This window comes from Heliangelus exortis, chromosome 6 (genome assembly GCF_036169615.1).
Source record: "Heliangelus exortis chromosome 6, bHelExo1.hap1, whole genome shotgun sequence".
In the NCBI taxonomy this organism is placed as follows: Eukaryota; Metazoa; Chordata; class Aves; order Apodiformes; family Trochilidae; genus Heliangelus; species Heliangelus exortis.
In genome coordinates this window covers 28,813,527-28,840,716 of record NC_092427.1, presented here as the reverse complement: position 1 = coordinate 28,840,716, position 27,190 = coordinate 28,813,527, and the positions used below count along the sequence as shown (strand labels likewise).

At 34.0% G+C, this 27,190-nt stretch overlaps 1 protein-coding gene across 3 annotated transcripts in view; it reads right to left on the bottom strand.

Moving 5' to 3' along the window:
• The window catches only part of TTC21B (tetratricopeptide repeat domain 21B), a 38,019-nt gene that overhangs the window by 7,827 nt on the left and 3,002 nt on the right, over positions 1 to 27,190 (bottom strand). For 2 of the 3 annotated variants that reach the window (XM_071747468.1, XM_071747466.1), the window contains exons 4-22: positions 26,351 to 26,517; positions 24,139 to 24,261; positions 21,909 to 22,066; positions 21,443 to 21,527; positions 19,818 to 19,916; positions 19,021 to 19,213; positions 17,984 to 18,081; positions 17,296 to 17,496; positions 16,156 to 16,285; positions 15,597 to 15,754; positions 14,062 to 14,286; positions 13,037 to 13,275; positions 12,651 to 12,723; positions 11,565 to 11,675; positions 8,353 to 8,491; positions 6,904 to 7,010; positions 4,937 to 5,125; positions 1,887 to 1,997; positions 647 to 728 (exon numbers count right to left, since the gene is read on the bottom strand). In XM_071747468.1, coding sequence (XP_071603569.1) covers positions 647 to 728; positions 1,887 to 1,997; positions 4,937 to 5,125; positions 6,904 to 7,010; positions 8,353 to 8,491; positions 11,565 to 11,675; positions 12,651 to 12,723; positions 13,037 to 13,275; positions 14,062 to 14,286; positions 15,597 to 15,754; positions 16,156 to 16,285; positions 17,296 to 17,496; positions 17,984 to 18,081; positions 19,021 to 19,213; positions 19,818 to 19,916; positions 21,443 to 21,527; positions 21,909 to 22,066; positions 24,139 to 24,261; positions 26,351 to 26,517 — 2,688 coding nt within the window. Of the gene's footprint in view, positions 1 to 646; positions 729 to 1,886; positions 1,998 to 4,936; positions 5,126 to 6,903; positions 7,011 to 8,352; positions 8,492 to 11,564; positions 11,676 to 12,650; positions 12,724 to 13,036; positions 13,276 to 14,061; positions 14,287 to 15,596; positions 15,755 to 16,155; positions 16,286 to 17,295; positions 17,497 to 17,983; positions 18,082 to 19,020; positions 19,214 to 19,817; positions 19,917 to 21,442; positions 21,528 to 21,908; positions 22,067 to 24,138; positions 24,262 to 25,219; positions 25,265 to 26,350; positions 26,518 to 27,190 lie in introns of those variants that run through there. The other variant, XM_071747467.1, reaches the window with a different exon arrangement.

Below are 27,190 nucleotides of genomic sequence, written 5' to 3'. Positions count from 1 at the left end.
ACATAGTGCATATTACATAGTAAACAGAGATACAAGAATAAAGACACCAAATGATACCTGCAATACTTAATACTTATAAAAACCTGCATAGAAGTAAGTATAATTGCACTTCATTTTCAAAAGAAATTCAAATAACAACTTTTGCTGTAGTCACATCTTTTTTCACAGTCTAGTCTAGTGTAAAGTTTTACATCCATTAAAGTACTATTTCAATAGATTTTACTAGCTTTCTCTCTGGTTGTAATTTCCAAATTGCTAAAATAAACTTATTCCTCTCTGAGAAAAGTTTCCTATATTAATCTTGAAATAAAATGCTAGCTTTGTGTTCATGTGCTAAATATCTTCAACATGAGGAAAAGCTTTACAGCTGCAAGTAAAACCCTAGTTATGTTTGGTTTGAGGTAAACAATGCATATTGCATTGCAGCTAAGTAAATTACTGCATCTACAAGGAATAATAATCACATCTTCTCCTGCAATCATTTTATATTTTTATATGCAGTAATGGTCTTTGGTTTTAGTATTGATTCCATTATAAATTGCATATTTATTTTTAATCATAAAAAGTATATTTTAGATATTTACTCCCCTACCTCATTACAACTACATATCAGGGAGCAGGAAAAACATCAGAGCTAAATATTTACCTGGCTTGCGTTCTAGGAGCTGCTGGCAATGAAAGACAGCTTGTTCATAATCTTGCTTCCTGAACATAAGATCAGCCATCATCTAAGATATTGACCAATTTAGAGAAGACAAATCAAATGTTATAAATTATAGTTTTATAATGAAATCTAGTTCTGCAAAGTGAGGAGCTGAAAATTTAGCCTTGGAGTGCTTTAGCCACTGTGCAAGAAGTAAACTCAGTTGGGTTTTTCATTAGTCATGCAAATACTCTAAATACAGATACACAGGATAATAACAAGCAGGTACAGACTCCTACCTCAATTTTTCACTTAAGGTAGAAATTAAAAGTGAACTAAACATTGATATATCTCCCAAATACATCTGGTTTTCCTTCTATAGTTTTACTCCTAATTTTATTTCCCCACAAGTGCAGATGAAGCACACACAAAAGTAGTTAGTTTAAAGCTAGGGAAAAAGAAAGATGATAGCCCACTCCAGCAGAGGGAGTAACACAAATTATTTAATTTCTGTTTCTGTCCACTAAGAAATAGATAATAGAGAGTAGATTTAACATAACATACATTAAGAGTGCTATTTCCCCTGTTCCTGCACCATACTAGAATAAATTCCAGTTGTTAGACTGCTGTGAGAAAATAAATTAATAAAAATAAATCAAATAAAAATAATAAATAAATAAATAATATTTGCTCCTGTGTTGAAGCAAAATCTGCTTAGTCTATTGAGCACTTTTAAGCCAAGGAGTATACAAACTCTGTACAGAGAATTTGCAGCTGTAATTAAAAAGGTTTAAGTAGGAATTTGATTAACTATGATTGTATAAGGATGTAAAACCAACTGTAAAACCACACTTCTTTTCTTCTGGAAGCTTTTTTAGAGACTTGCTTTAATATTATTGTGCAGGAAAAATAACTTCTTCCTTTGACATTAGTCAACTGTTATTAGAACATGCATTAAACCATGATTTAGTCAATCTTACAGCTCCTACTTCCGTCTACCACTATTTTTAAAGACACATTTTTGCATGGAGATAAAATGAAGGCTATGACTGATAGAAACTTCATATTGAATCATTAGCCAGCATAAACAGAAAAACCCCACATTTCATTCAAATGTATTTTTCATGGGTTTTTGAAATCAGAAGCTGCAGGCTTTATAAAAAATAGCAGTTTATGGATCCATAACATTGCAGACATACAAGCTTTAAATCCTCTCATATGGGATAAGTCTAACAGCACATACCATCGTTGCTGCTTCATTATCTTGGTCATTCTTCAGTAGTAAGGAGCACTGATGTTGACAAGCATCCGTATCATCTTGTGCAAGATACAAACGTGCGAGTTCCAACATTGCCTGTATATTAAAATATTTAACTATATGTAATTAAAAAATACATAAAACTTCTATTTTCAGAGGGATATTCTGGAGGTACAATAAAAACAGAGCTGCTCAGATAGTATGCTCTGAAGATGTCAGTATTTTGCTAAGGATAATTTTCTTGGAAAAAAAAAATGCAAGTAGTTTTAGATTCATTGACAGAAGCAAATACCTCATTAGCATTCACCGATTAGTTTTGGAGTATTATAGCAGAAAGAGTTTTCTTATTTGCATTTCCAAGCCTACCACATTAAGACTGTGTGTTGGTCCATTTCTCAGAAGCAATCACAAAATAAGGGGACGCTGAAGTCCCACCATAGACTCTTCTGAATAAAATGTGACACAAAACTTATAAATGCAAAAGTTACAGCAGATTTAACTGTATTCACATTGAAGAAATGAGAGTTAAACCAACTAGAAATAAAAATTAGTCACAGAAAATCTGTAAGCAGTGTTACCCTTGCTTAATTTTACATGGTGCTCTGATTTTTTTTTCAAAAATTAGGCACTAATAATTGCATCACAATTCTCTTTCTGGTTACACTTATGAAAGACACTTCTGAATTTAAAAAGTGATTTAAGAATCCTCTTTAGACTACAAAAGCTACTTGCATAATATTTAAGAACTGCTATCTTCCTACTTGCTGTTATTTACAGATTCAAATATATACCATATAGTTCTGAAACAGAAAGGCAGGTGGGTAAGCATTAAAAACATACAGATATATAATGCATGTAAGAATCTTAATTATGAAAACTTTCTTTAAGCCACTGTTTTCATGTGCATAGTGCAGTGGAAGACCAGAAAGCAGCCTCCTTGTCAAGGAACACTTCCAGCCTCAGGAAAGCCAGAGAATAACGGTAGAATAATGCTGGTAAAACTGGACTTCTAGAGTAGATTCTAGGGGCTGAAAATAGTCAGCATTTCCAAAAATGGAAGTTTTCAACTCCAGACCCAAAACCAAATGATAATATAAAATCCTGTGCTTGATGCAGTCTGTGACCCATTTCAGGTCCACATCTGGAAATGTTGCCTCTTACCTGGTCAGAGAAACCATGCAGGGTATTATCGACCAGATTTAGCTATATAAAACCTAACAACAAAACACAACACAACACTCTTATGACAGTCTCTTTATATTTAGCTGAATAATTTGTTTAATGCAACATTTCAAATCTGGTTTGGGTTACTTTAGCTAGAATAAAGGAGATTTTGTTCTGATGAAACCCAATACAGAGAGCTTCTAAGGAATTTCCAATACTTACATATTATAATTTTAATGACAGCAAACTCTGTGAAGATGTCAACAAATAAGTGTGCATTTTACACCTATATAAATATTGTAATCTAAAAGTATTGAATTTAAACCTTGTACTACCCATGTCCTTCCCTTCATCTTGAAGGGAAGAAAACATGTTTAAATCTACTGAAACTACAGAAAGAGACTGAGAGGACCCATTTATACTCGCTGTGGATAACTAAAAGCATTTTACTTTCAGTACTTTAAACAGGGAACAAGAACTTAATCAGAACTCCAGTCTTAGATTTTGTAAGTTGTCATTGTATTCTGTGCTGCTGGTGAGTAGGATAAAATTAAAAATCTCCAGTAAATGCATCTAACAGAGATATTCAGTACAAACGTCAGTGAACAGCATGTCTTGTGACAATGGGAATCTCTGAGCATTATGATTTTAACAAGAACGGAAAGGAAACACCATGCTGTATTTCAGTACTGGTGTAAAAAATAAATAAATAAAAAATTCATACTGAATTATTGGGATGGCATGCCACAAAAACCATAGCTGTACCTGTACTATTAACAGGCAGTCTTCTCACTCTTTATGGTAGAATGGGGAAGTCACCTTCCTTTGAACATCCAAAGGATGTTTTTATTCCTCTCCCAATTTATTTTTCTTCTCCTTTATCATTCTTACAAGACGCCTTCAGGTAAATCTGTCTCAAAGATGCTGAAACTATCATTTTAGGAAGGTTCTTGAAAACACAACACACAATTTCAAGTACTGAAGCCAGGTGATAAGCTGATAATTTAGCAGTTGCTGAATCTGACAACTGTGCAATAAGAAGCAGCAAAATGAAAAGTCTTCACATACAGCTAAGTATAAAAAACACATACTAGAAACTGGGGAAATTTGACAAAAATTGTATTTATTTTTAATCTAAAAAAATCCACTAAAGTTGGCACTAAATTTTAGTTCTTAGCATAAATTTCTCAGCCTTTTACATCTCCACTGCTTATCTCCAAAACACAGGGCTATGAAAGCAAGAGGAAAAAGGGTAGAAAAATAACCACAAACCCACCAGCATTTATCACTTGGCAGACGTGTGGGAAAGAGACAGCGCAGGGAAGAGAGAAGCAGTGCAATAGTCACTGCTCAACAACATCAACATCTTATGGCTAAAATCAGAATACTACCAAGTTTAGATAAAACCCTGAAACTGCTAAAACAGATACAACAGACACAAAAATTGTCTGAACTGACTGCAGTCACTGAAGCTTCATTCCAGAGGACAGGCAACAAGCAAGATTATTTCCATTTCCATTTGCACTGTTACCAAGCTGTGCCTTACACATCCTCAGCTGGCAATACAGCCCCCAGCAGGCTCACTGTATGATCCAATGGAAAACCCAGAGTGAGTGCAAACCACCACTTGAATCAGGAGGTTACAAGAGAAGCTTGAATCAAGACAAGAGACTTGAATCAAGAGACAAAAATTAGCAGTACACAAGTATTCTACTATGACAAGCAATTAAGGGAAGCAAATTCAAAGCTCTTTGTATATCGTAGAGCAGAAATAGCTGCAAATAAATTACACTGTGGATATTCGAAAAATATATTGCTAGATATCAAATTGAATAGAAAACCAAAGAAAAATAGTTAGAGGGGGAACTGACCTTCTTATTGGTGTCACAGTGAACAAGAGCCTCTTTGTAAAATTTAATTGCTTTTTCATAGTTTCGCTGGGATGTAGAATGTTTTGCAATTTCAGTACAAATTTCAGCTGCTAACTGTTTCTGTGCAGGAACTGCATCTGGCTGTTCTATTTGAGCACGTTTAAGCACTCTGGCTTGTAATTCCCGAGCCTAATGTGAGGAGAGAACAACCACAAATATTCAAAGGCATTAATTTTATGTACTTCAGAATAACATAATTAAATTTTAAAAGGTTCTTTAAGCACACTATGTATTTTTGGATGAAGATAATAAAAGCAGGCAAATATCTCTCCTACAACAAAATTTAAAAAAAATCAATCCAAACAAATCCAATGTCTCTCCCTCAACAATCTGTCTCAAACTGCCTTGCTTGCTCAAAATTCACATTAAAAACATGCTTAAAAGCAAGCAAGTGTATAACACTTTCAAGAAGATGGAATCCCAATACACTTTTTCTACAATACTCCATATGACAACCGAATGCCAATAAAATAATGCATAATCACCACAACTTCCGTAGTGAGGCACTGGAACAGGTTGCCCAAGGAAGTTGTGGCTGCCCCCTCCCTGGAAATGTTTAAGGCCAGGCTGGATGGGGCCTTGAGACACCTGGTCTACTGGAAGGTGTCCCTGCCCATGCAGGAGGGTTGGAACTAGATGGACTTTAAGGTCCCTTCCAACTCTATCCATTCTATGATTTGATGATTCCAACCTACACTTCATAGAATATAATTTTGAGATATCAATACATACAGTATTTTGTGAAACATAAGGGACAGGACATTTAAGCAAAAAGCCAGGGAGGCATCCAGTTTATTGGTGTATTGGAAGAAAAAACTGGTATGAACAAATTTATTTAATACTCCATCTAAAGAATATTTAGGTCAAATATAGTAATTTGAATAAAGATGACATTTTTGTTGGTTTAAATTTCCAGCATATTTCTGTGCCTTGCATTATTTACAACAAACCTCTTTCCCAATTAAAATTGTTATGTGCCAAATTATAATTACTAGCTGAGTTGTAATAATAAAAAATGCTGGTGTAGGGCATCACTGAACAAAGCCTCACTATTACAGAGAAAAGCAGTGCTTTCGCACACAAGCCCTAGAATTTTGCTTTTAAAAATGTTATTATCACCTCCATGAGTTTCCATTAAGAACTTCCTCAGTCTCTAAGCTTCCTTCCTACATCAAAATGTTCACTAGAAATGTTACATGCCTTTTTCATAAAATTAGGCTAATTTTTTTGAGGTTTTACCTCAAAGGCTAAAACCTAGATGGTGTGTGTACTTATCTCCTTCATTAAGCACAGAAACCAATCTACATTATTTACTTTTCTTGCTGGTCAGAAAATGCTACCAAGGCTTCCTTTTCTGTTCCAGGAGTGGGCTTTATTGGAACAGAGCACACTGATGCAACCTCTTGCTCAATACCTTTGTGCTGAGAAAGAATCTTCTAAGTGGATTACCCTATCCTTCCAAGTTTGCTCTTTCAAGCCTCAGTCTGAGTGATAAAATTTCAACTCCAGAATGAACAGATGAGACTGGTATTTCAAATAACCAATAGTACAACAAAATGACTGGTACACATTGAAAGCTGCTCCAGATTGTTTTATGAGTGGTGTTCCCCACAGCCAATTTTGTTTTCAATTGCTCTGCTAAAACTTAATTCCACACACAAATACAGACATGGTATGGATGCAAGTTTCCATCAAAAGCTTGCATTCTGATGCAAAATTCAGTTACCACCACTCACAAAAGCTTAGAATTTCTAAGCACTTACATTCTTTAGCATTTGCACCAGTGCTTTATCCCTACTATGTATGCATTTTCCGCATTCACAAAAATATTACGGTTAAAATCTGGGATAAAAGAGGATAAAAGAGAAGACATTGAAAGCTTTCATAGGGTTTTTTGTTTTCATTACCTGTTGTAATGAAACAATGGCTTCATCAATCTTCCCCATTTTGCTGTAAATTTTTGCCAGAAGTACCTGGTAACTTCCATCTTCCATCAGAGAAGACAATTCATTAACTGTAAGAATTACATTGAATAAACACGATTCTTGTAAGAACAGAAGCTGGTAGTCAAAGAAAGATAAAGCTCTCCACATAGTCCAGGCAAAAGCCTAAGCTAATTTCACAGCTCCATTTTATGTATTTGGGATTATGATTTGACACTGTATGTTGTTAGTAAGTATTACAATCTACTAAGTGAGAATTAAGACCAAACATATTAAACAATGCAAAAAGAATAATAAAAAACCTGACTGACTAATTTATTTGCATTCTTATAAATGAGAAGAAAGTTTTTAATTTAAGAGGACAGGAAATACAGCCACTCCTGACATTTTTTGTCTAAATCCTTCTCAAAGTCAATGACAAACGTTCAAATTGATTCAAGAATGCTGCTGTACACTCAAAATGCTTCAGGTTGTTTGATGAAATTTCTAGTCAAACTCCAACTATCTTTCTTTTGCTAGACTCTGGAACAGACACGAATACAAATAATTACTTTAACTAAATATTTCAGTATATACTCAAAATTATTATTAGCCAGCCATGATTAATGATTATTAACCATGATTATTAATCTAGCCAGATCTTCAAAAGCTTACTTAACATGGGAATTTAACATTAAATCAGAGGGTTTTTTCAGTAAGAAATAAACAAGCAGAAAACAAACACTCCCCTGCACAGTGTGAAAGACCAGTAAAACAGTCACATAAGAAAAACTTACTGAAGGGACTTGTAATAAGGACTCGATAGTAACTGTCTCTGTATTCAGATAGCCATAAAAGTTAACAAATATAAGTAAACCACTGAAAAAAGTTTAACTTAAGTGTAGAGAGATCAGTATCTTACACTAAAACATTGAAACTTAATTGTCTTTTAACAAAAAGTAGGAAAAAACCCCCAAACAACCCAAGAGCTTTGTAAATGCTTATTCTGAATATGTGAAAGAGGGTCCAAAGAGACATCTTCAGCCAGTTCAATGTCTTTGCTCTGAAGGAAACTGATTAGTATTTACCACCTAAACAATCTTCCTAACATCAGCAATGATTCATCCATATTTGATCAACTCAGAACACTGGTTAGCACAGAAGAGTAAGAAACTTGCATGTGTGAAGCTCTGTCATTGTATTTACTGACGACATCTATCATCTATGTTAAAAATTTAAAAGTCCTGGCAAAAGCACGTTTAAATGTAATTGAAGTTTGTTTCTGAGTGCATTTCTCATTTAATAGTTGCCTGTGGTTTACAGTTCTAAAAAAGTTTACATGGAACTTGTTTATTTCTTAATATATTTCTTTCATATAAAAAGGACAAACAACAGTAGAAACTCTGTTTTGCTGTGTATTAATAGCATTCCTACCAGGCTCATGACGTAAAGCTTGCTGAAGTACATTTTCTGCTTTTTCATAATGCCTCAGTTTCATTAAAAGCTCAGCCAAATCATAGCAAAGGAAATTCTGTTGACTGCTTCTCAGTGCAGTCTCGTAGTAACTGATTGCCTAAAAGGAAGATACAAGACATCTGAACATTACTTAAAGAAAAATCTTAAACACAACCACCTTTCTACTTTGGTATTTAATGACATACTGCTTAGAGTTTTCTTTGCTTCATTAACTTCTTTTGTAACCAAGTAGTTTCTATTAAATACTGTATTAAAAAGAGAATACTTAGTTGCAGGCTTCTAAAAATATAATGCCAAATTAAAGATAAATTAATAGCTGGAGACATTTTGATAAACATGCATTTACACAGCCTAACCACATTGTCATGTTCTTTCCTTGACAGAATCACTGCCAATTAAACTGCTTTTTCATTAGCTGCTAAAGTTTATAACTCCAGTCTGACTGGAATTTTACAAGTCCTGTTTTACTGTATGTAAAGGACAAGTATTTTCCCAAATTCTACCTGCAAAGCCCAAAAAAAAAGAAAAAAAGTGTAAAAATACCACATAAGCATGAGCTAATAGCATAAATTTCTCTGCATTTTTTAAACATCGGAAAGGGTAATCATATCACTTAAAAAAGTGAAATATTTACCCAAGAAAAAAAAGCAATGTTCTGGATCAATAAACTATTATTCCATAAATTTGAAAAAAAAACCAAAACCCACTTCTATTATTTCAAGACTACTCCAAGTTGTTATTTTTTATTTTACTTCTCTAAATAAGGGAAAAATATGAACTGTTATTTTGTTGAAAAGTTACATTTCCAAAGTGAATTTGAAATATTTTATTCACCTTTTAAGTTTTAAAATATAACATGGTTAAGCATGCATAATAATGCAGCTATCCAGCAGGTTACCTATTTAGGCTTATGTATCCTAAGGATAACTGGCACTTCAAAGTAAAAAAATTCAAGTCCATAAGCTGCTTCAAGTCCATAACACTGACATGAACAGAAACAAGTGAAAATTCAAACTCTGCAAATACAAAATACAATTTGGACACACATTCCAGTAGCTTCCAAAAGTTTCCCCAAACATTTTCCTCTGTTTTTCCTACAAGAAGATAAAGCCTGCATTCCTGCCCTCCCAGCTAACGCTAAGGATAAGAGATGTAGCAAGACTAGGTCAGAGAAGTCATTAAATGTGGTTTTGAGTGCAGACCAAAAGGGAAAAAAAAAAAAAAAGAAGAAAAAAAGAATCACATGAACTACAAGTTATGAAAACCACAATTCTGCACATTTGTATCCACCAATGTGTAATTGTCAATTTGGCCAGAACTTTTAAGGGGATCTACAAACTTACTTTCAAGATAAAAAGACTGTTTAGTGTTTTGAAGTTTAAGGTTTCCTTCTATCCAAACTGAACACAGTGCAACTGCAATTGACAAGTCCCATCACATACATGCAAGAGCCAGGTGATAGGTCACAAATATAAAACCTGTATATTCCCTGGAACAATACACTGGATGTTCTGCATTCAATGTAATAAGAAAAAAATTCTATAGAGGGATTTCTATGCAACAGACCTCCCCTGTCATTGTTTAGTCACTGCTTAGTAACTTGCTTGGTCATAAATTATCTCCCTGAAGAAAAAAAAAAAAAGGAATCTATAAAATAGACATACCCAGAAGATGGAAGAACCTTCGGGTTTACTGCATGGAGCTAACACCATGTCTCCCCTTAGGCAATCTCCTGACACAATGGTAATAAATATGCAATGTTGAACAGATAAGATGTCAGCATATTATTAGATTGCTTGAAAGAGACTGTGCAGTATTGCTTACCTAAGATGGTAATTCACAAACTCAGACTGGAACATTCAATCAGTCTTAAACCTGACAAGAAACAGCGATGGGAGCTAATAGTCCTGTCCTGAACCCAAGGCAGAAAATACATTTCATAGAAACCTAGAATGGTTTGGGTTGGGTGGGACCTCAAAGATCATCTAGTTCCAACCCCTGTGCCGTGAGGCAGGGACACTTCCCACTAGACCTGCTGCCCATCCAGCCTGGCCTTGAACACTTCCAGGGAGGGGGCATCAACAACTTCCCTAGGCAACCTATTCCAGTGTCTCACCACCTTCACATATAGGAAATTCTTTCTAATATCTCACATATATCTACCCTATTCCAGTTTAAAAGCATTACCTCTTGTCTTATCACCATATTCCCTGATAAAAAGTCCCTACACATCTTTCCTATTGGCCCCCTTTAAGTACTGGAAGGGTGCTATAAGGTCTTCCTGGAGCCTTCTCTTCTCCAGGCTGAACCACACCAACTCTTTCAGTCTGTCCTCAAAGGGAAGCTTCAGCCCTTTATCACCTTTGGGGCCTTCCCCCTAACTTCTTCCAGGTCCAAGAGAGATAGACCATTATTTGAAACAACTTCCATGAGTACAGAGGAAGGCTGTGCTAAGTATTCACAGAAGTGGTACTGAAACAAAGCACAAAGCCATTTTCTCTTATTTTGTCTCCTAGCCACTTTCTGTAACCATTTACTCTTATTTCAATAGAAGTTACTAGAAAAAAAGAGTCAATACTGGAACTCAAGGAGTTGGCACTAATTCCTCTGCAATTTAAACTTGTCTATCAATCCATGTAAAGTAACTTGCGCAGAATGTACATGCCAGCTTGGGAAGGTGTTGGCTTCCTCAAAAAAAAAAAAAAAAAAAATTAGGAAAAATCACAGCTTCTTTCACAGCATATACGCAAAAGAATTCTCTAAGCACAAAACATGTAAGTCCTTTTGGCAACATGGAGACTATTTAAGAACATTGTATTAAAAGGCCAAATGAGATGTAAAGAAGACATAAAAAGACCCAAGCTGAAGATTCCTGTATGGAAGCATGACAATCACACCATTCCCCCAGCATTACAGCCCTGCTTACCTCCTTCTCTGGCTACCCCCAGATACTGTCTTCTCTTCCCTGTCCTATACAAGGGCCACGGAGCCTGACTGACCAGATATTTTGAAGGGTATCTACATACTTACTTTAAGGATAAAAGGTCTGCTTACTGCTTTCAAGTGAAATGCTTCCTCTACCCAGCCTGAAGACAAAATCACACAAAGCCTACATGTTGACAATAATGGACAAGGTACTTAATTAGCCTGATACAGTTCTTGCAGAATACCTTTGAATAGCTGTGCATTTTGGTTAGGGCTTTTCCAATTCTTCTTGATAAAGCTGGATCTTTTGGATTTTTCTTCAAGGCCTCCTCATAGACTTCTATGGCTTCACCAGGCTTCAACAGTACAAGAGAAAAACACAGAAGGATTAAAATAAAAAAATTTATGAAGAAAACAAAATGTGGCAACATCTCCAGGACTGACTGCTGCATGCTACTACAATACTTCTGAGAGAAGAACAGTGACTAGGAAACAGCAGGAAGTGTGAAGCCCATGTAATTTTACATTTCTGTGATAAAAGAAAATATGGAGAGAACTTGGCAAAAAAAAAGAGTTTGAATTAACCTGATTCTTATTACACTGAAATTTCTCTACTACTCTTTTTGCTTGTTACCAAAGTCATGCAAACCTCTAGCCATGTTATAGCAAATCTAAACAAATTCCATTTTGCTTTATAATTCTTCATTAATGAGAAAAATATGCACAGACATTAATAAATAAACAACCTTTAATCACCTATAGATCCCCAAACTAGTAATCTAAAGTACTAGTTTTGCAGGCCCTAACCCAAACTAGTATTTCAAAATATGAATTTAAACGTATACCCCTTAAACTCCTGTGCTCACTTGACTATATTTTTCTCCAAATACTGATTAACATTACCAGTTAACAAAGCAAAGGATGTGTAAAATGTATAGGAAGTCCATAATTTAAAATTTTTAAATACAACTTTCAATATAAGAACTAAGTTACTTAGTTATTCTAAGCTTCAGAACATTTCTAAACATCTCCAATTTCATTCTGAGTTTAATTTAGCTCTCACTTTAGACCTGTGTTAGTCTTAATATGTCAAGAGCTGTCTAGATAAAATTCTTGCCCTGAGTCTCCTCCATTCAGTTACTAGAAAAAATCCATTTTCAACAGCTTTTTCTTTGAACTTACCTGCAGCAGGTAATTACAGGTTTTTTATATTCTAAAGCACTTTTGTTTGCCAACTACTAATCAATAAGCATCAGCATGCTAGATTGTCTCAACTTGCCAAAGTCTACAAATGGCTCAATCATTCTATTCATCTCTAAGCAAGCACTTACCTCTTGAATATTCATGTAGGCATCCCCTAGAAGAAGAGAGGTATGAGCACTTGGCAGTTTTTCTACTAGGTCTCTGGGAAAAGAAGAAAGAACCTTGCTCAATATTTAATATGTGATACTGTTATCTAAACAACAAATAGGGCACACCAATTTTTACCCTCAGCAGATTTTAATTTTTTTTATTTCTGAAAATAAAAAAAAAAAAATAATTTGAGATATGTTTCCAAAATAGGACTTCTGATTACTGTTTTAAATATTACAACACTAAGTCTAATGAATTCATTATATCACTAGATATTTCTGACTTAATGTAATGGAAGGGTAAAAAATGAGAACATGCTATCATTAAACATCTAGAAAAACACGTATACACCCCAGATTTTTACCTATAGCAGCCAACATATAACTTCTTATCTTTCCTGTACTGAAGATAAATATCTGCCATTTTTTCTTTAGCTTGTACAAAGTAAGGGAATTCAGGTGTAATATTTCGGAGCAGAGCCAAGGCTTGTTCAATATCTCCTTGAGCAACTGCCAGATCTGCAGCTGCAATCACAACTCTTAGTTCCTCAGGAGATCCAGAAAATTCATTAAGGGCACCTTGCAGTATTAGAGCTGCTTCATGCTGCAAATAATAAAACCAATAGAATTACTGTATTTCCTGCTGTTTGGCAGCCAAAAATGAAGACATCATAAACAAATGAAAGTCTGGGGGCATTACACAAACCAACTAAGAAACTTAAACCATAATATTGATTTTTTTTTTCTTATATATTTTAAATTTTCTTTTTTTTTCCCTTTGATTTTCTAAATAAAATTTATGTGATATGAACTATCATCAAATGTTTTAGTAGAAAAAATAATATTTGTGCTGCATATATACAAAGAGATGTTAAATTCAACTGGGTAATGCCCTTCTCACTTTGCTCTAGCAGGTCCTTGAATTGAGCAGAATGACGTTCACAGGTGGCTTCCAACTACACAGCTGTATAGCTTCTATATTCTTACACGTACATAGTGTCCTACTGTTTATTAAGATACAGCTGATATTAAGAATGCTGCTACAAAGACAACAACATGATCTAAAAATATTTTTCTTTTCTTTTTCTTTCATTCTCCTGTTTTGCTGTCAGAATGCTCTCTCAGTAAATGAGCATCTTCTCCTCAAAATTAAAAGGGCTTTTGCAGTCTCAAAGTTTACCACTAGCAAGCATTTTTTTTTCTCTGCACAACTTAAGCTTCAAGCTGTCAAGGCAGATAGTAGCATCTTGGAAATTACACCAAGTAAACACTCTGGGTAAAGCAAGTGATGGTTTTCTGTTCTGAACCAAGGAAGATAGACACTTCTGTTATTGGGGAGAGGATATTTTTTTCAGGTATGTATTACACCTTAACAAGTTTGCCATCTTACCAGTTCTCCATTCAAACAGTGAGCTTCTACTAGCTCTAGGATGACAGACACACGATCATTTGCATCAATTTCAATTGTTTTTCCTTTAGTCTTTGACGAAACTGTAGGTTTTCTCATTGCAGGCAAATTCTTAGCCATTTGTAAGGTCTTAATAGCTTCTGATAATTCTCCCATCTTCTTCAGGGACTGCGCCTTAATTAAGTGATAAACAGGATGTTCTCTCACCTAAAAAAATACAGAGATACAGAATTTCCAAATTTCACTTTATGCACAGTATTCAAACTCATTGAATAAAGATTTTTTTTTACATTGGGCCTCCATTCCTCCTCTCCTCCAAACATATCCAATTCCTGTTTCATAACTTACACAAACATTATAAATTACTAACTTGCATATTCTTTGAAAATAAGTTTTTAATTAAAAAAAAAAAATTACATGAGAATAGACTTTGGTAGGAAAAAATATCCGTTACAGCATTATTTGAAACCAAACTGAATTTCAAGAGATTTTTAACATCTTCCACACTGCTGTATGCAACTTCAACAGGCTATTAATTAAAATAAGTATGCAATCATTTGCCACAAGTTCTGTCTGCCATTTCTCCGTTTTCTTAAGACACACTTCACATGAGAAGGAGACGTCAATGAAATTTAATAGTGTACAAAAGTCAGAAGCACCTCAGCATCTGCCGACTATGTACTTAATCTTCAGTTTCCTTGCATGACTTGGAAGACACAACCAAGATGGGACCATGACTGCAAGGAAATGGTAGTTTCATGTTGCAGCTAAGATCTGTCAAGAGACCTAACATGACACAGACTAAGTGCTGCATAGAGTTTTCCCAGCTCAGTGTTAATCTTACATAGAGTTTCAATGATGTCAACAAATAAAAAATGCCATACTGCAATTAGGCCCAAGAAATAAAACTGGTGATGACGACACAAAACGGTGTTTAATACAGTGCTTAGTTTACCAAATTTGATACTGAATGGACAGAAAAGGTGTACAAAGATGTGATGTTAATGGAAGAAGACACAGCAGATGGCTCCTCTCTCAAAACTTACGGGTGCTAAAATTGTCACAAGGTACCTACAGACCCTTCCTGATCCCCTCGTGCATCTGTGCACGTGTTCATTACCAATTGTACATCTGTGCCCAAAGTTTGGAAATAACATTGGATCATTCTTAAATCTTTCTATGTTGGCTTTTAACACCTGCTGGAAGGTTAGTATGGAACTACAAATTCTGTTTATATAACAAGTTTTCAATTTTTATGTAAGGATTTGAGAAAAAGCTATCATTCCTTTCTTTTGTATTTCAAAATTATATCAGTATGTTGTAATAAGGCAATAGTTTTGTCTTTATGGGCATTTATTTCCTAACTGTCCAGATACCCCGTTCATATAAAACATTTAAATATTGAACTTGTAGTGGAAGAATCATAAAATGTTCAACTTACAAATTACTATATATAAAAGCATGCAAATTCAGATATTTGACTCATTAAAATGGTTTCATTCTTTTGTCAAACTCACCTCAAAATTGTAGCTCAGACAAAGCTCCAAGGATTGAGAACATAGTTTAGTATTGTTCTGAGCCAAATAAACCTGGGCCATCAGTAAATGTGCATCTGCATAAGAAGGATTCCTTTCAAGACAGTAATGTAGATTACTATGGGCTGCTTCAATGTCCCCTAGGAAGTTAAAAAAGGGAAAATGAAAAAGTAGTTGCTATGGAATACAGAGGTTAAATATAAAGCATTCATTAATTATTCATCATCAATTCAATTTTTTTTTTCAGTAAGTGTGAGCATTAAAAATGGCTATGAAATTAAAACAGAAAGGTCAAAGGTAAGAATTTTTCCTCTAATTCACTCAATAGGTAATCTTTTTTGGAAGTGATAAACAAATACTATATTTACATGTTTGTACAATTAAAATACGCAGAAATCAAGAAAAAAGGCAGTGCAACTGTTCTTACTTTAGCAGTAATGCAGTGAATCATAATATTCATTATGATTTAAAAGTGTGAAATTAACTTCTTATACTAAAGTAACTGAAGAGGTGGGCAGGTAACTCTTCATGTAACAATTACCTGACAAGTATTTCACTTTTGCAATTAAAAAGACTGCTTGTTGAAGACCTGGCACAGTTTTTACCACAGTTTCAAGAACAGAAGCACAGTGCTTGAGAAGTGGTGTAGGAGACTGACCAGAAGTTGCAGCCTAGGAGTGAAAAACAATAAACAAAACCCAACACTTTAGTTGACAAGTTTTTGACTTGCATTTCAAGTCTGAGGTTCACTTTAAGTTCAAATGAGCAATAGTAAAGCATCATTATTTTCTTCAGCTCAAAAGGTGAAAATTGTCATTGTGAAGAAATATAAAAATATTTTAAATTTAAGGGAGAAAGCCTCTTGGTATCAGCAGGAACAGAAGACAGCCTCAGGGACACTGAGGACAATGAAACACATCTGACCTGACCTAAGCTGAAGAGTCAGTCCATAAACATTTGGCAACACAGTCTGAATTACCATGCCAACTCATCTAACACAATGGTAACATGAACTGGTATGTTTCAAGAAAGGTGAACTTGGAATCAATGACAATAAGGATGAGAGGAAAAAGCTCTGATCCTGTTCTTCCTATCCTTATTCTACACCACAGAACATATTCATAACTGCTAGCAATAAACTCCAAATAGCTACTTTAATGTTAATTGCTAGCATAATGTACCACATTTTAGTTGCCTATTATCAGAAATGTTCATTTCCCTGTTACTTTAGATAGTTGCTAACTGTTCTATACAAGAAAGGAAAAGGCAACCTAAAAATCATTCCACTGAACTTTGCCAACACACAAAAACTTAAATAAACAATATATGCATATTGAAAAGATACACTGAGCTGAGAAAAATCCCAGTTTCATATTGTGATAAGTCTATTTACTGTATTGTTAGTTTCCTGATCAAAATAGATATAAATGCACATACACACAGTGAATTAAACAGTCTGTTTGCTTGGGTGCCATTACTGTAACTTGCTCATTTCACAAAAGATATATTTTCACAGTTGTTTTGATTAAGCAATGATATAATATTTTAAAACATGCTCGACTTCAAATAAATTCACATTTTAAGAAGGAAAATATTCTATCTTTTTGCTTCATGACTGATCACAAAATTAAACCCAAGAATAATTCCCGTTTTCAGACAGACATGATCAACTGCTGCTTACCTGTGCTGGGCAAAATTTAAGATATTCCTTGACAATTTCTAGCAAGAAATCAGGGTTTAGTTTTTCAAAATACTCCACACCAAGAGGTAATCCACATAAAGATGAGAAGTGAGTATCCAGAACATTATTCAATAAGGCAATAACTTCTTCTTGATTTTTATGTTTTTTCATAGCTATGACTGCATACAAGAAAGATAATTCCTACAGAAAAAAAAGATAAATAAAACATCCCCAACATTCCAGATACATTAATCTGTTACTTATTTAATGCTACATGATTATTATTAGCCATTTCTTCTTTGTATTTAGAGATACTGTAAGATATTTACTCTAAATTACACTGATCATTATTATATCAATGCATTCCTTTAATTTATGCAAGAAGCTCTAAATTCTTATGAGAGTAAAATCCTAAAAATAATTAATATCCCCCCCTCCCTGATATTTCAAACTCATCTTCAGAGAAAATAAGTTTTCTTCCTGCAGGAAGGCAATCACGTTCTTGCTCTGCTTGTGTTACAAAGTTAGGCAACACATTAACTTAGACTGATAGGAAGAAAAACTGAAATTTAGATTTAAGGTACTCCATTCAGAATACTATGACTGAAACCTAGAAGATGAAGTAGCTAGTAGACTACAATTCTGATTGCCATTGGAAAGTGTTTTAGTGAAGGAAAATGCCTCCTACCCCAGGTTTGCCAATGGACTGTAAAATTCCGTTAAGAAACTCCAACTGATGCTCTGCATCTTCTAATTGCCCTTCTATTAGCTGACAACGGATAATTCCTGCAACATATTTAAAAGTATTTATTGCAGATTCACCTTCCTAGCCAAGCACGTGTTTTGTTTTCCAGCATTAACCTTTTCTTTTCTCAAGCTCTTTATAAAATGATGATACGAGAAGAAAGAATGCAAATTTAATGTACTTGGAAATATATCTAGGACATATATCTTGGAAAAATATCTAGGACAGATGATACACAATCGACACATTAATATATGCAGTGCTATAAAAAGTCACATGGATAGATCTCATCCATTATGTTTAAGTTTTACTATTTTGAATTTCAACTGGATCTAGACTAGTGGGAAGCATCATAAAGTATGACTTCTGAACAACTAAAACCAGCAAATTGAAATTAAAAACCACCACACACAACCCCAACAACACATGCAAACCTACCCCCTAAATTTTTCATACTGTTTGAAGTTTCAGATTAGAAGGGAAATGGCAAAGACAAAGAGAAAGAAAGAAACAGAAAAAAATTCTGAGAAGCAAGCGTGCCATATTTACTCTCCATTTTCAAAGCAGAAACTTGACTTTTGATTGGGGTATTTTTTCAAACAACATACATATAAATCAAAAGTATCAGACATTTTGACTTGATTATGTTTTTCAATCTAATTTAGACACTTATTTAGCCATGGACTCTTTGATCTACCAACTGCCCTCAAATTTTTTATTTTTGTGGCGCCTGAGAGTTCTCCAATTTTTAGTTGCTACAGGAAAAAAAAGTACCACCACATTTTTGTCCCTACCACTACTTCATGAGTTTTTAATTTTAAGAGAAACATTTTTTTTTTCAAAAGGAAGACCTCTCTTAGGGGGAAAAAACTGTTCTAGATTTTCCTAGTAGCAGTAGTAGAAAAACTTGATCACAAAAGCATCATCTATGTCTTAAGACCAGTATAAAACGAAAGAAAGTATAAAGCACAAGATCTTACCAGCCAGCGCAGAAACACTTGTTCCATCAAGTGCCATAGCAGTCTTGTACCATTTTAAAGCTTCTTTCACTTTATCTTGTAAAATCATTTGGTAGCCAAGTTCAGTAGCAAATTCTGCATCATCAGGTGCCAATTCAGATGCTCTTTCAACTAAGGTTTGTGTGTGCTGAAGGATGAGCTGGTTCCGGCCACACTAATGTCAAGAATAATCTTTAAATGTTCAAGCTTTAATTGTTTTTCAGATTTACTTGGAAAAACACACTGAATGTTGTTGGAGCAGGTGAAACAACAATATCTCATGTGAAACTAGTATAATCTGTAGTAATTCTATAAAAATTGTAACAGTAAAGTGTGTTGCATACAAATATATATATATATATGTTACCATACAATAAGGAGTAATTTATCGTTGCTTTGAATGTTTCCTTAAAATAGTTCCATAAAGACCAAAGAAACTTCCAATTTCAAACCTGTGATTAACCTTGTCACTTTCCTATATTTAGAACACGGTTGGTGGACACTTGAATATTCTCATTGGAAACATCTTTTCCTTTTAAAAGCAAGCAGTAAGAACATTTTTGGAAGGAAAGGGTTAAAGTATTGTAATTCGTATTTAATATAAAACTTTAAAAGGGTAGCTACCAAAGGCTACTCAAGGAAATCTACTTCAGTTGTCTGAAATCTGCGTTCTAGTAGACATCTAACATCTGCCTACCAGAAAATTAAAACCAACACCACCACAAAACCACAGGATACATAAGTAGTTGTATGTTGATTAAGGAAAAAAGCACACTCACTGTTCTACTGAAAGCTAAAGCCATTTTATAGAAGAGCTGTGAATTACGTGGTTCTAACTTGTGCAGTGCTTTAATTAGGTCTCCCAGTCTTGCTGAAGCCTTGAAGAGAAAGAAGTAACATAATAAGTAACAGAATGAACTCATTAGGACAATTGAATGGTTTTCACTAAAAATTCATCACACATTTTACAATGCAATAGTATCTTGAAATTTTAATTTGTAAGTTTTCATTGCTAGGTGTTAGAATTATTTTGGTACTCCCAGAAAAAGACTTTGGAATAGTAAATTGACAATAAATTAGACTATGTGTCCCATATATATGCTCTAAAAAAAATAATTAAAGACTTCAGCCAAATCTGGTATGACAGAAAAGTCCCATAAATCAAGACAGTCTGAGGAACAGCATCAGTGAGCTTCAGTGTGATACAGAGGGATGTGACCAAAACAAAAGCACTTCCAGGCTCTCAGACCTTTAATATCACTGTTTCTCAAAACACACAAAAGTACTTCAGATGCTTCTGGGGTTACAATAAAAAGGTACAAGGTTGTTTTAAATATGGTTTTAGATGCAGACATCTCAATCATGTTTAAATGTCTCAGTGTTTCTAAAACTATTTTCCTAGACATGGGTCTTAGACATTTTACTCCAGAATCTTTTGTTTACATTTTACCATGTCCAGCCACTTTCATTCCTGGACTGCTTTACTGAATTGGAGTCAGTAATTTTTTTCAGTTTCTCCATATTTTTTCTTAATCAATCTCTCCATGATTTTTCTTAAGAAAGAATGAAATTTTATAATAACTACACTTATGATTAAACAGGTCTTGGCAATAAATAAAAATGTGTAAAACAACCTAAAATTTCTTTTCCTCTATAAACCGGGGAAAAAAAAAAAAACAGTGAAAGCTATTCACTTTTTTTGCAAAATCTCCACTTAAATTACATCAGCAGTTTTGCAAAACAAAACAAAACAAAACAAAAAAAAAGATATTTTAAAACATTTAATGATTTTTCAGGACAATTTAGATAATGCATCTTGAAACTTGCTAAAAACAGTACAAGCACCACACATAGAAAACACATGCATACATTGCTGTGCAGAGAAGAATCTTTGGAGTAGAAATTAAAGAGAATTCCTAGAGTTAATAAAAGCCTCCATAATTGTCAAAAAGGATGAGCAAAGCACAGGGTACACAATCTAACATTGCAGACTGTTGTTAAATAACTATGATGCCCTTCCAAAAATTTATCACTATGGAACCTCATTACTTCCCTTATTTCAATTAAAATACTTGAAATTATTGGAAGGCTTGCAATAATATAAGATTTTATCAAAGGAACTTTTAAACAATAAAAGATTGCTTTGATTCAATAAGCTGTCCAGAGAAGATTTCTGTTTAATATGATTCCTCTTCTCTGGAAGGAAGCCATCCATAACACACCCCAACAATAAGCTAGAGCAGACATTTGAATGAGAATTGGAGAAACTATTTCTTCCTGCAGATTAAGTTGTGTAGCACGTGACAAAAGTATATGAGGAGAAGACATAAAGAAGACAGTGCACATGGCATCTAGTCCTTACGGAGGATGCATCATGCCCAAGAGTCTACCAATAAAGACTTACCTGAGATATATTTCCTTCTCTGCACAGATAATGCAGAGCCTCCATTCTTATAGCCTCCAAATTAAGGGCATCTTTCTGCAATAGTCTAAAGCCAAACAAAAGGTGAATGTAAAGATCCAAAACAAAACCTTTGCTCAATCATCTGTTCTAACCTAAAAAGGGAATAAAATAACTTTCAGAGCACAGTTGTTTAAGTCATAGCTCTCAATTGAAAGCACAGCTTTGTTACTTTATGCCTATCTCAAAAAAGTTCCTCTTTCATTCAAAATGGATTAACATATTGATGTTGCATAGCTGGGTTATAATAAAAATTCAGTTTAGTTTAAAAAAAAAAAAAAGAAATCAATGATGTAACTTATTCAAATTCAGTAAAAATGAATGGAAACATATCTACTTTTGTTTCAAAGTTTTCCCACAGTGTAACCATGGCAAGAACACAATTAGTGGTGTGTACTTCATACTCAACCTATGTGCTGTTTCAACAGCCTGCTCCCAGTCCTGCAATGCTAGTTGTAGCTTCATTTTCTTTATGAAAGCAGGAATGAAGTTTGGAAAATTTGCAATCATCTGGTTCACAGTTTCCAGAGCTCCTGAGAAATTCTGTCGGACTTCAAAATACTGTGCCTATGGAAGGAAAAGAAGTCACATCAAAAGGCTGTACACTCGTACAGATGAGAAGACTCACAAGTTCTTTCATATAGAAACCAAGAAAAAAAGCCAGTGAAAAATCCTTCAGTCATTGTTTTCTTCAGCATCATCCACAGCCAGGGATACTGCAACAATGAAATAGCAGAAGATGATGTGTGAAGCCTGGCGAGTACTCTATAACAAATGTAATAACAGCATTTACAAGTTACTAGTCAGCTACCAGGAAGAAAAAGACAGATGTAGCCATAGAATAAAACTGTCTTACTAGGTTTCAAATGATTTGTATAAAGAATCTCACATTTTTAAGATATTGAATACAACCCATAGACTAAACATTTTTCAAGCCCTGAGGTATGTACCACGTAAAAACCCACACTCTGTCACTGCCAATTTTTCACGAATTAATGATTTTCAATTACCAAGCATTCTATAGGGTACTCCATATATAAAAACATTTCCTAGGTATCAAGTATCACAGTTATAAATTAATCCAAGTAGAAATCAAGTTAGGGCTTAAATCCATAGTTTTACTTTTATGCTTAAAATGCACTTCCATATTCTAGGTGATTGTGTGCAGGCTATTTCATTTCAGATTTTTGCAAAATAAACAGTGCAAACAGTAATTTCTGAGACTGAATTTCTCAAGCCATAGTGAGACAGCTGAGTTGTCTAAAATCTAATTGCAGTGACTAAATTTGATATATATAGGTAACTGAACTCAAATTTGGTTCAAATACCATTTTGCTCACACCCAAACTTTTGTCTTATTATTTTCATTGAACATTTTTCTGCATTTAGCTTTAGAATATTAAATAAATATTACATTAATAAGTAACAATGTGATATGAACAACCAGTGTGTGCTGAAACAGAAAAATGTGTAAATAAAACAATTAATGTCACTCCCTTAATGAAAGATAATCAAACACTTGAAATGGACTAATGACAATTAAAGAAAAGTTTTAACAATATATATATATGATCAAACTATAGTATTTAACTACTGTTATTTTGCTGTGGCCCACAGCAAATTCTGTGATATGGACAGGTGTCCTGTGAAAAAAGGAAAAGAACACACATACTGTTACATTTGCAGGTGATTGGAAACCTTGTTTGTCACACTTAAAATCATTTAATAATAAGGTTTTATTGTGCACATAGTAAAATCAGAACTTCAAGGTACACTTAAGACTTACTGTACTTGACCAACGCCTTTCTTTTTTACATTGGTGTCTAATGGACCCTGAAATATCATCTGGTTGTTAATTTTATTTCAAGAAAAAAAAATGACAAGCGGGTAGTTTTTACATTAACTAAAAGAAACACATACATGCAGAAAGAAATAGTTATCAGCTCCGATTCATAAAGAAAAAAAAGAGGAAAACTGTATTTAGTGAAGGGATATACCAATGCAGCAATGTTTTATACTACAGAAAAGTAACAATACAACAGAAACACCTCAGAAATTCTTGATTATATATATGGTAACAGACACAGTTAGTGGAACACTCATTGGAACAGGCTGACCATAGAGGAAGCAGAAGCCCCATCCCTGGAAAAATTGGAGGTAAGATTGGATGGGGTCTGAGCAGCCATCTGTCTGAAGCTGTTCCTGCTCAGTGCAGGGGGGTTGGACTAGACGACCTTCAAAGTTTCCTTTCAACCCAAACCATTTTATCATTACTGCAACCCAGGCATGCCCCTTTGTCAATATACACAGAATGTATAAAAAAAAAAATGTATTAAAAACCTCAGCTACTCATCAAAATTCACTACAAACTTTTAAATGGGCTGTCTACCAGAGGAAACACAACTGTCAGTGTATTTTTATTGTGCTAGTAATCAATTTGTGTGTTAACTGCTCTATATTCCTTAAACAATTTCATAAATCAATTGAAACTTCATTTCTTCTAAAATCTAGTCTAGAAAAAAAAGAGTATGACTAACTTATATTTCTACTCCTTGGACAAGCTAACTTACAGACCTTCTCAGCATCTCTCTAATCACTCCACATATTTAGGAAGGGTTAAAATCATGAGGTAGGCTTACTTTACCAAGCAGAGCAAAAACATCATTGCCTTCCTGCAGTGCTTCATCAAAGTATTTCACAGCTTTTTTAATGTGAGTTTCTTTCCCACAGGTGACATCAAGCCATGCTTTCAAAATCAACCCCTGTAAACAAAATAAAAATTGAAATTCTTCACTAAATACCTAGTAAAAAATCTGTAATAGATACACTGATAAGTAGAAATAACACAAAAAATTAAGTAGGACAAAGTACCTATTTTAAACTACTTTAAACATATATTTTAAATTTTAACCAGTCTATAGCATAACCTAAAATATTAGTAATTCATTCCAACATCAATCAAATTGCATATACAATTACAGGATTAATTAAAGCAAACAGCAATGGCACTTAACGTGTCTAACATGCTCAGCAGGTAGACGAAAACTCCCACAAGTGATCACATAAGAGAGTAAGAATATTTTCTACAAACATCTCTGCAGAATATTTTAAGATTTGGTTTATATTAGACACTGAGAAAGGTATGTGGTGCTGATCAAGGGGAGAAACTTGTTTTCTGCTGTCTGTTTAAAAAGAAAATCCTTTGTACAAAGAGCAAAGATCTGACACTTCCCAAGTTCCCAACAGCATTATAAAAAAATAGTAAATAAAATTTTTAAGAACCTAAATGTGTCTTTTCATTGAAGAAATTATTATTTGTACCTAATGAATTTTATTTCTCTTTTGTGTTCCAGACACTTAATGATAGCTTAAACAAGTCAAGCCTTTTTTTTAAGTGCTGGATTATTTAACCAAACCATAATTGACATCACAGCAAAAATTTAGACTATAGAGATCCACTACCTCTTCTGTAATATACAATTAAAGAAGGGAAAAACATATTTAAAACTCAAAGGTTAGTAGAAGGGCTGTATTTTTTAATTGGTAACAATTAGGGTCATGATTATGCAACAGAAACTATCTGAAACTCACACACTCAAGCATTTTTTAAAAATGGGAGGTATTTTACTTCTATATAAGGAGTACATAAATCATCTTATCAACACAAACTGTGTATACTAAGCAAACCATATCTTGTCAAATTTAAGCATGCTTAACTACCTCCCAGAAAGTCTGAAGTACACATGACATTTTCCTGTCAAATTAGGAAAAGGAATAGGCATAAGTGAAATTAAAAAAAAAAAAAAAAAAAATCAACTATTTGAACAACAATCATATATCATATTTAAATAACTATGCTAAGTAACATTCCCAAATAGTATCTTAAAAAAAAAGAACAGAAAAACATTTCAAAACCAAAAATTTTCTTTTTAGAAATTAACTTAGTAATGCTTTTTAGTTCTTCTTCAGTAAAAATTAGCCAGTAATTAAAACTAACTACTGATTTTAATTAACTGTGACAGTTCAAAAGGTAAGCCTTTAAATTTATAATGTAATTTCAGAATTAATTTTTTGAATGGTTGCAGATTTCTAACTCACATAACATCATATAAAACACAGAACTGCAGACTCTAAGTACTGAGTACACTAAGTACTGAACTACACAGAGGAACAACTCAGAAAAATCATTTGTGTTTAATACTGCTGTCATAAGAGAACAATTATACAACAGCTCTGCCTTGAGGATGTTTGACTAGGAAAAAAAAAAAAAAAGGTTTTTCTCTCCTTGAATTCAAGGCGGTATCTCCTTTAAAAGAAACACAAACACAGTAAGTTGCCACAAAGCTCTTTAAAGATTCTAGTGAACATTGATGTCTGTATATATATATGCAGAAGACATCACTACATACAACACTTACAGAGAATTTAAAATAAATTACATTCAGTAAAACCCTATGCAAATTTTGCCTTTAACAACTGCTGAAAATTAAAATCCCCGACCCTCTGGGTATTTTTGAGTCTTCACACTCAAAACAGATGTCTCCCTCTAGTGAAACTATCACGTTTAGTTTTTTGCAAGGGATTATGATGCTCAGTATCAAGTAGCTTAACTGCACACTACTGCCAATGGTAAATGCAGATCTCTCATTTGCTAAGTGGAAATTAATACTAAGCAGGCAAAAAAAAAAAAAAATCTTCACTATTGGAATTCTACTCAGCCCTGTCAAGTTAATTTATGACATAAAGAAAAACATAAAATAGCTAAGAAAACCTCCCAAAAACATTGATGCAATAAATCTAGCTTCATAGCATACACGATTCTATGACTATTTACATAAGAAAAAAAGTTACCTCTTTACCACCACCAGAAACTTTGATCATCCTATCAACATATTCACGGGCTTTGTCTTCACGACCAAGATGCCAGAAAAATAAGCCAGCAAGGTAGAGAGCCTGCTGTCCTGCTGTTTTACGTTGCTCCTTAATTTTTGTATCCAATTCTTGAATAGCATCTCGGTCTGAAAAGGTTTTGTTCAAAGCTTTCATTGATAGTATCACAAAATACTACAAAAAAGCAGCACACAAGCCAAAGGTTCCAAGGCAAACATGATTTTCTGTATTATATATATTGATAAACACACAGGCATTCGCTCCCAGAGAAAAATGTTAATCAGGTACAAAAGACAAAAAAGACAGAAGAGCATTCCCACCAACGTGGTCATTTGTGCAAGACTTCTGCTATTTGTTAAACCTGAGATTTGTAGCTGAGACTTTTCCAAGATAAACAGAAACTGGACAATAAGGTTCCCATTTACATCAGTGTCTGACAAATAAGTAAACAGTTAATAGTCAAGCAGACCTAAAATGCTGAACAATAGGTGATTTAGCTCCAGATTCCCTGGAAAATATCCGATGTGTTTCTTAACACTAAACCTCATTTTCTTATATTTTCATTGTTATTGTCAGTTGCTCTTATCAGCTTAATCCCCACAGACATATCATTTGGTGTGTGGGACTTACTGTCAAATATTTTCTTTTAGCTACATAAATTTCTTGTCTTTTTTTAGGAGCCATTAAAATAAAACGTTTGACTCTTACTGCCATGACTTTCTCAAGAGACTCTTGAAACGCTTAATTTCACTGTCCTACAGTATCAGTCCTCAGGGACTCAAATAAGACTCATGTCATTAG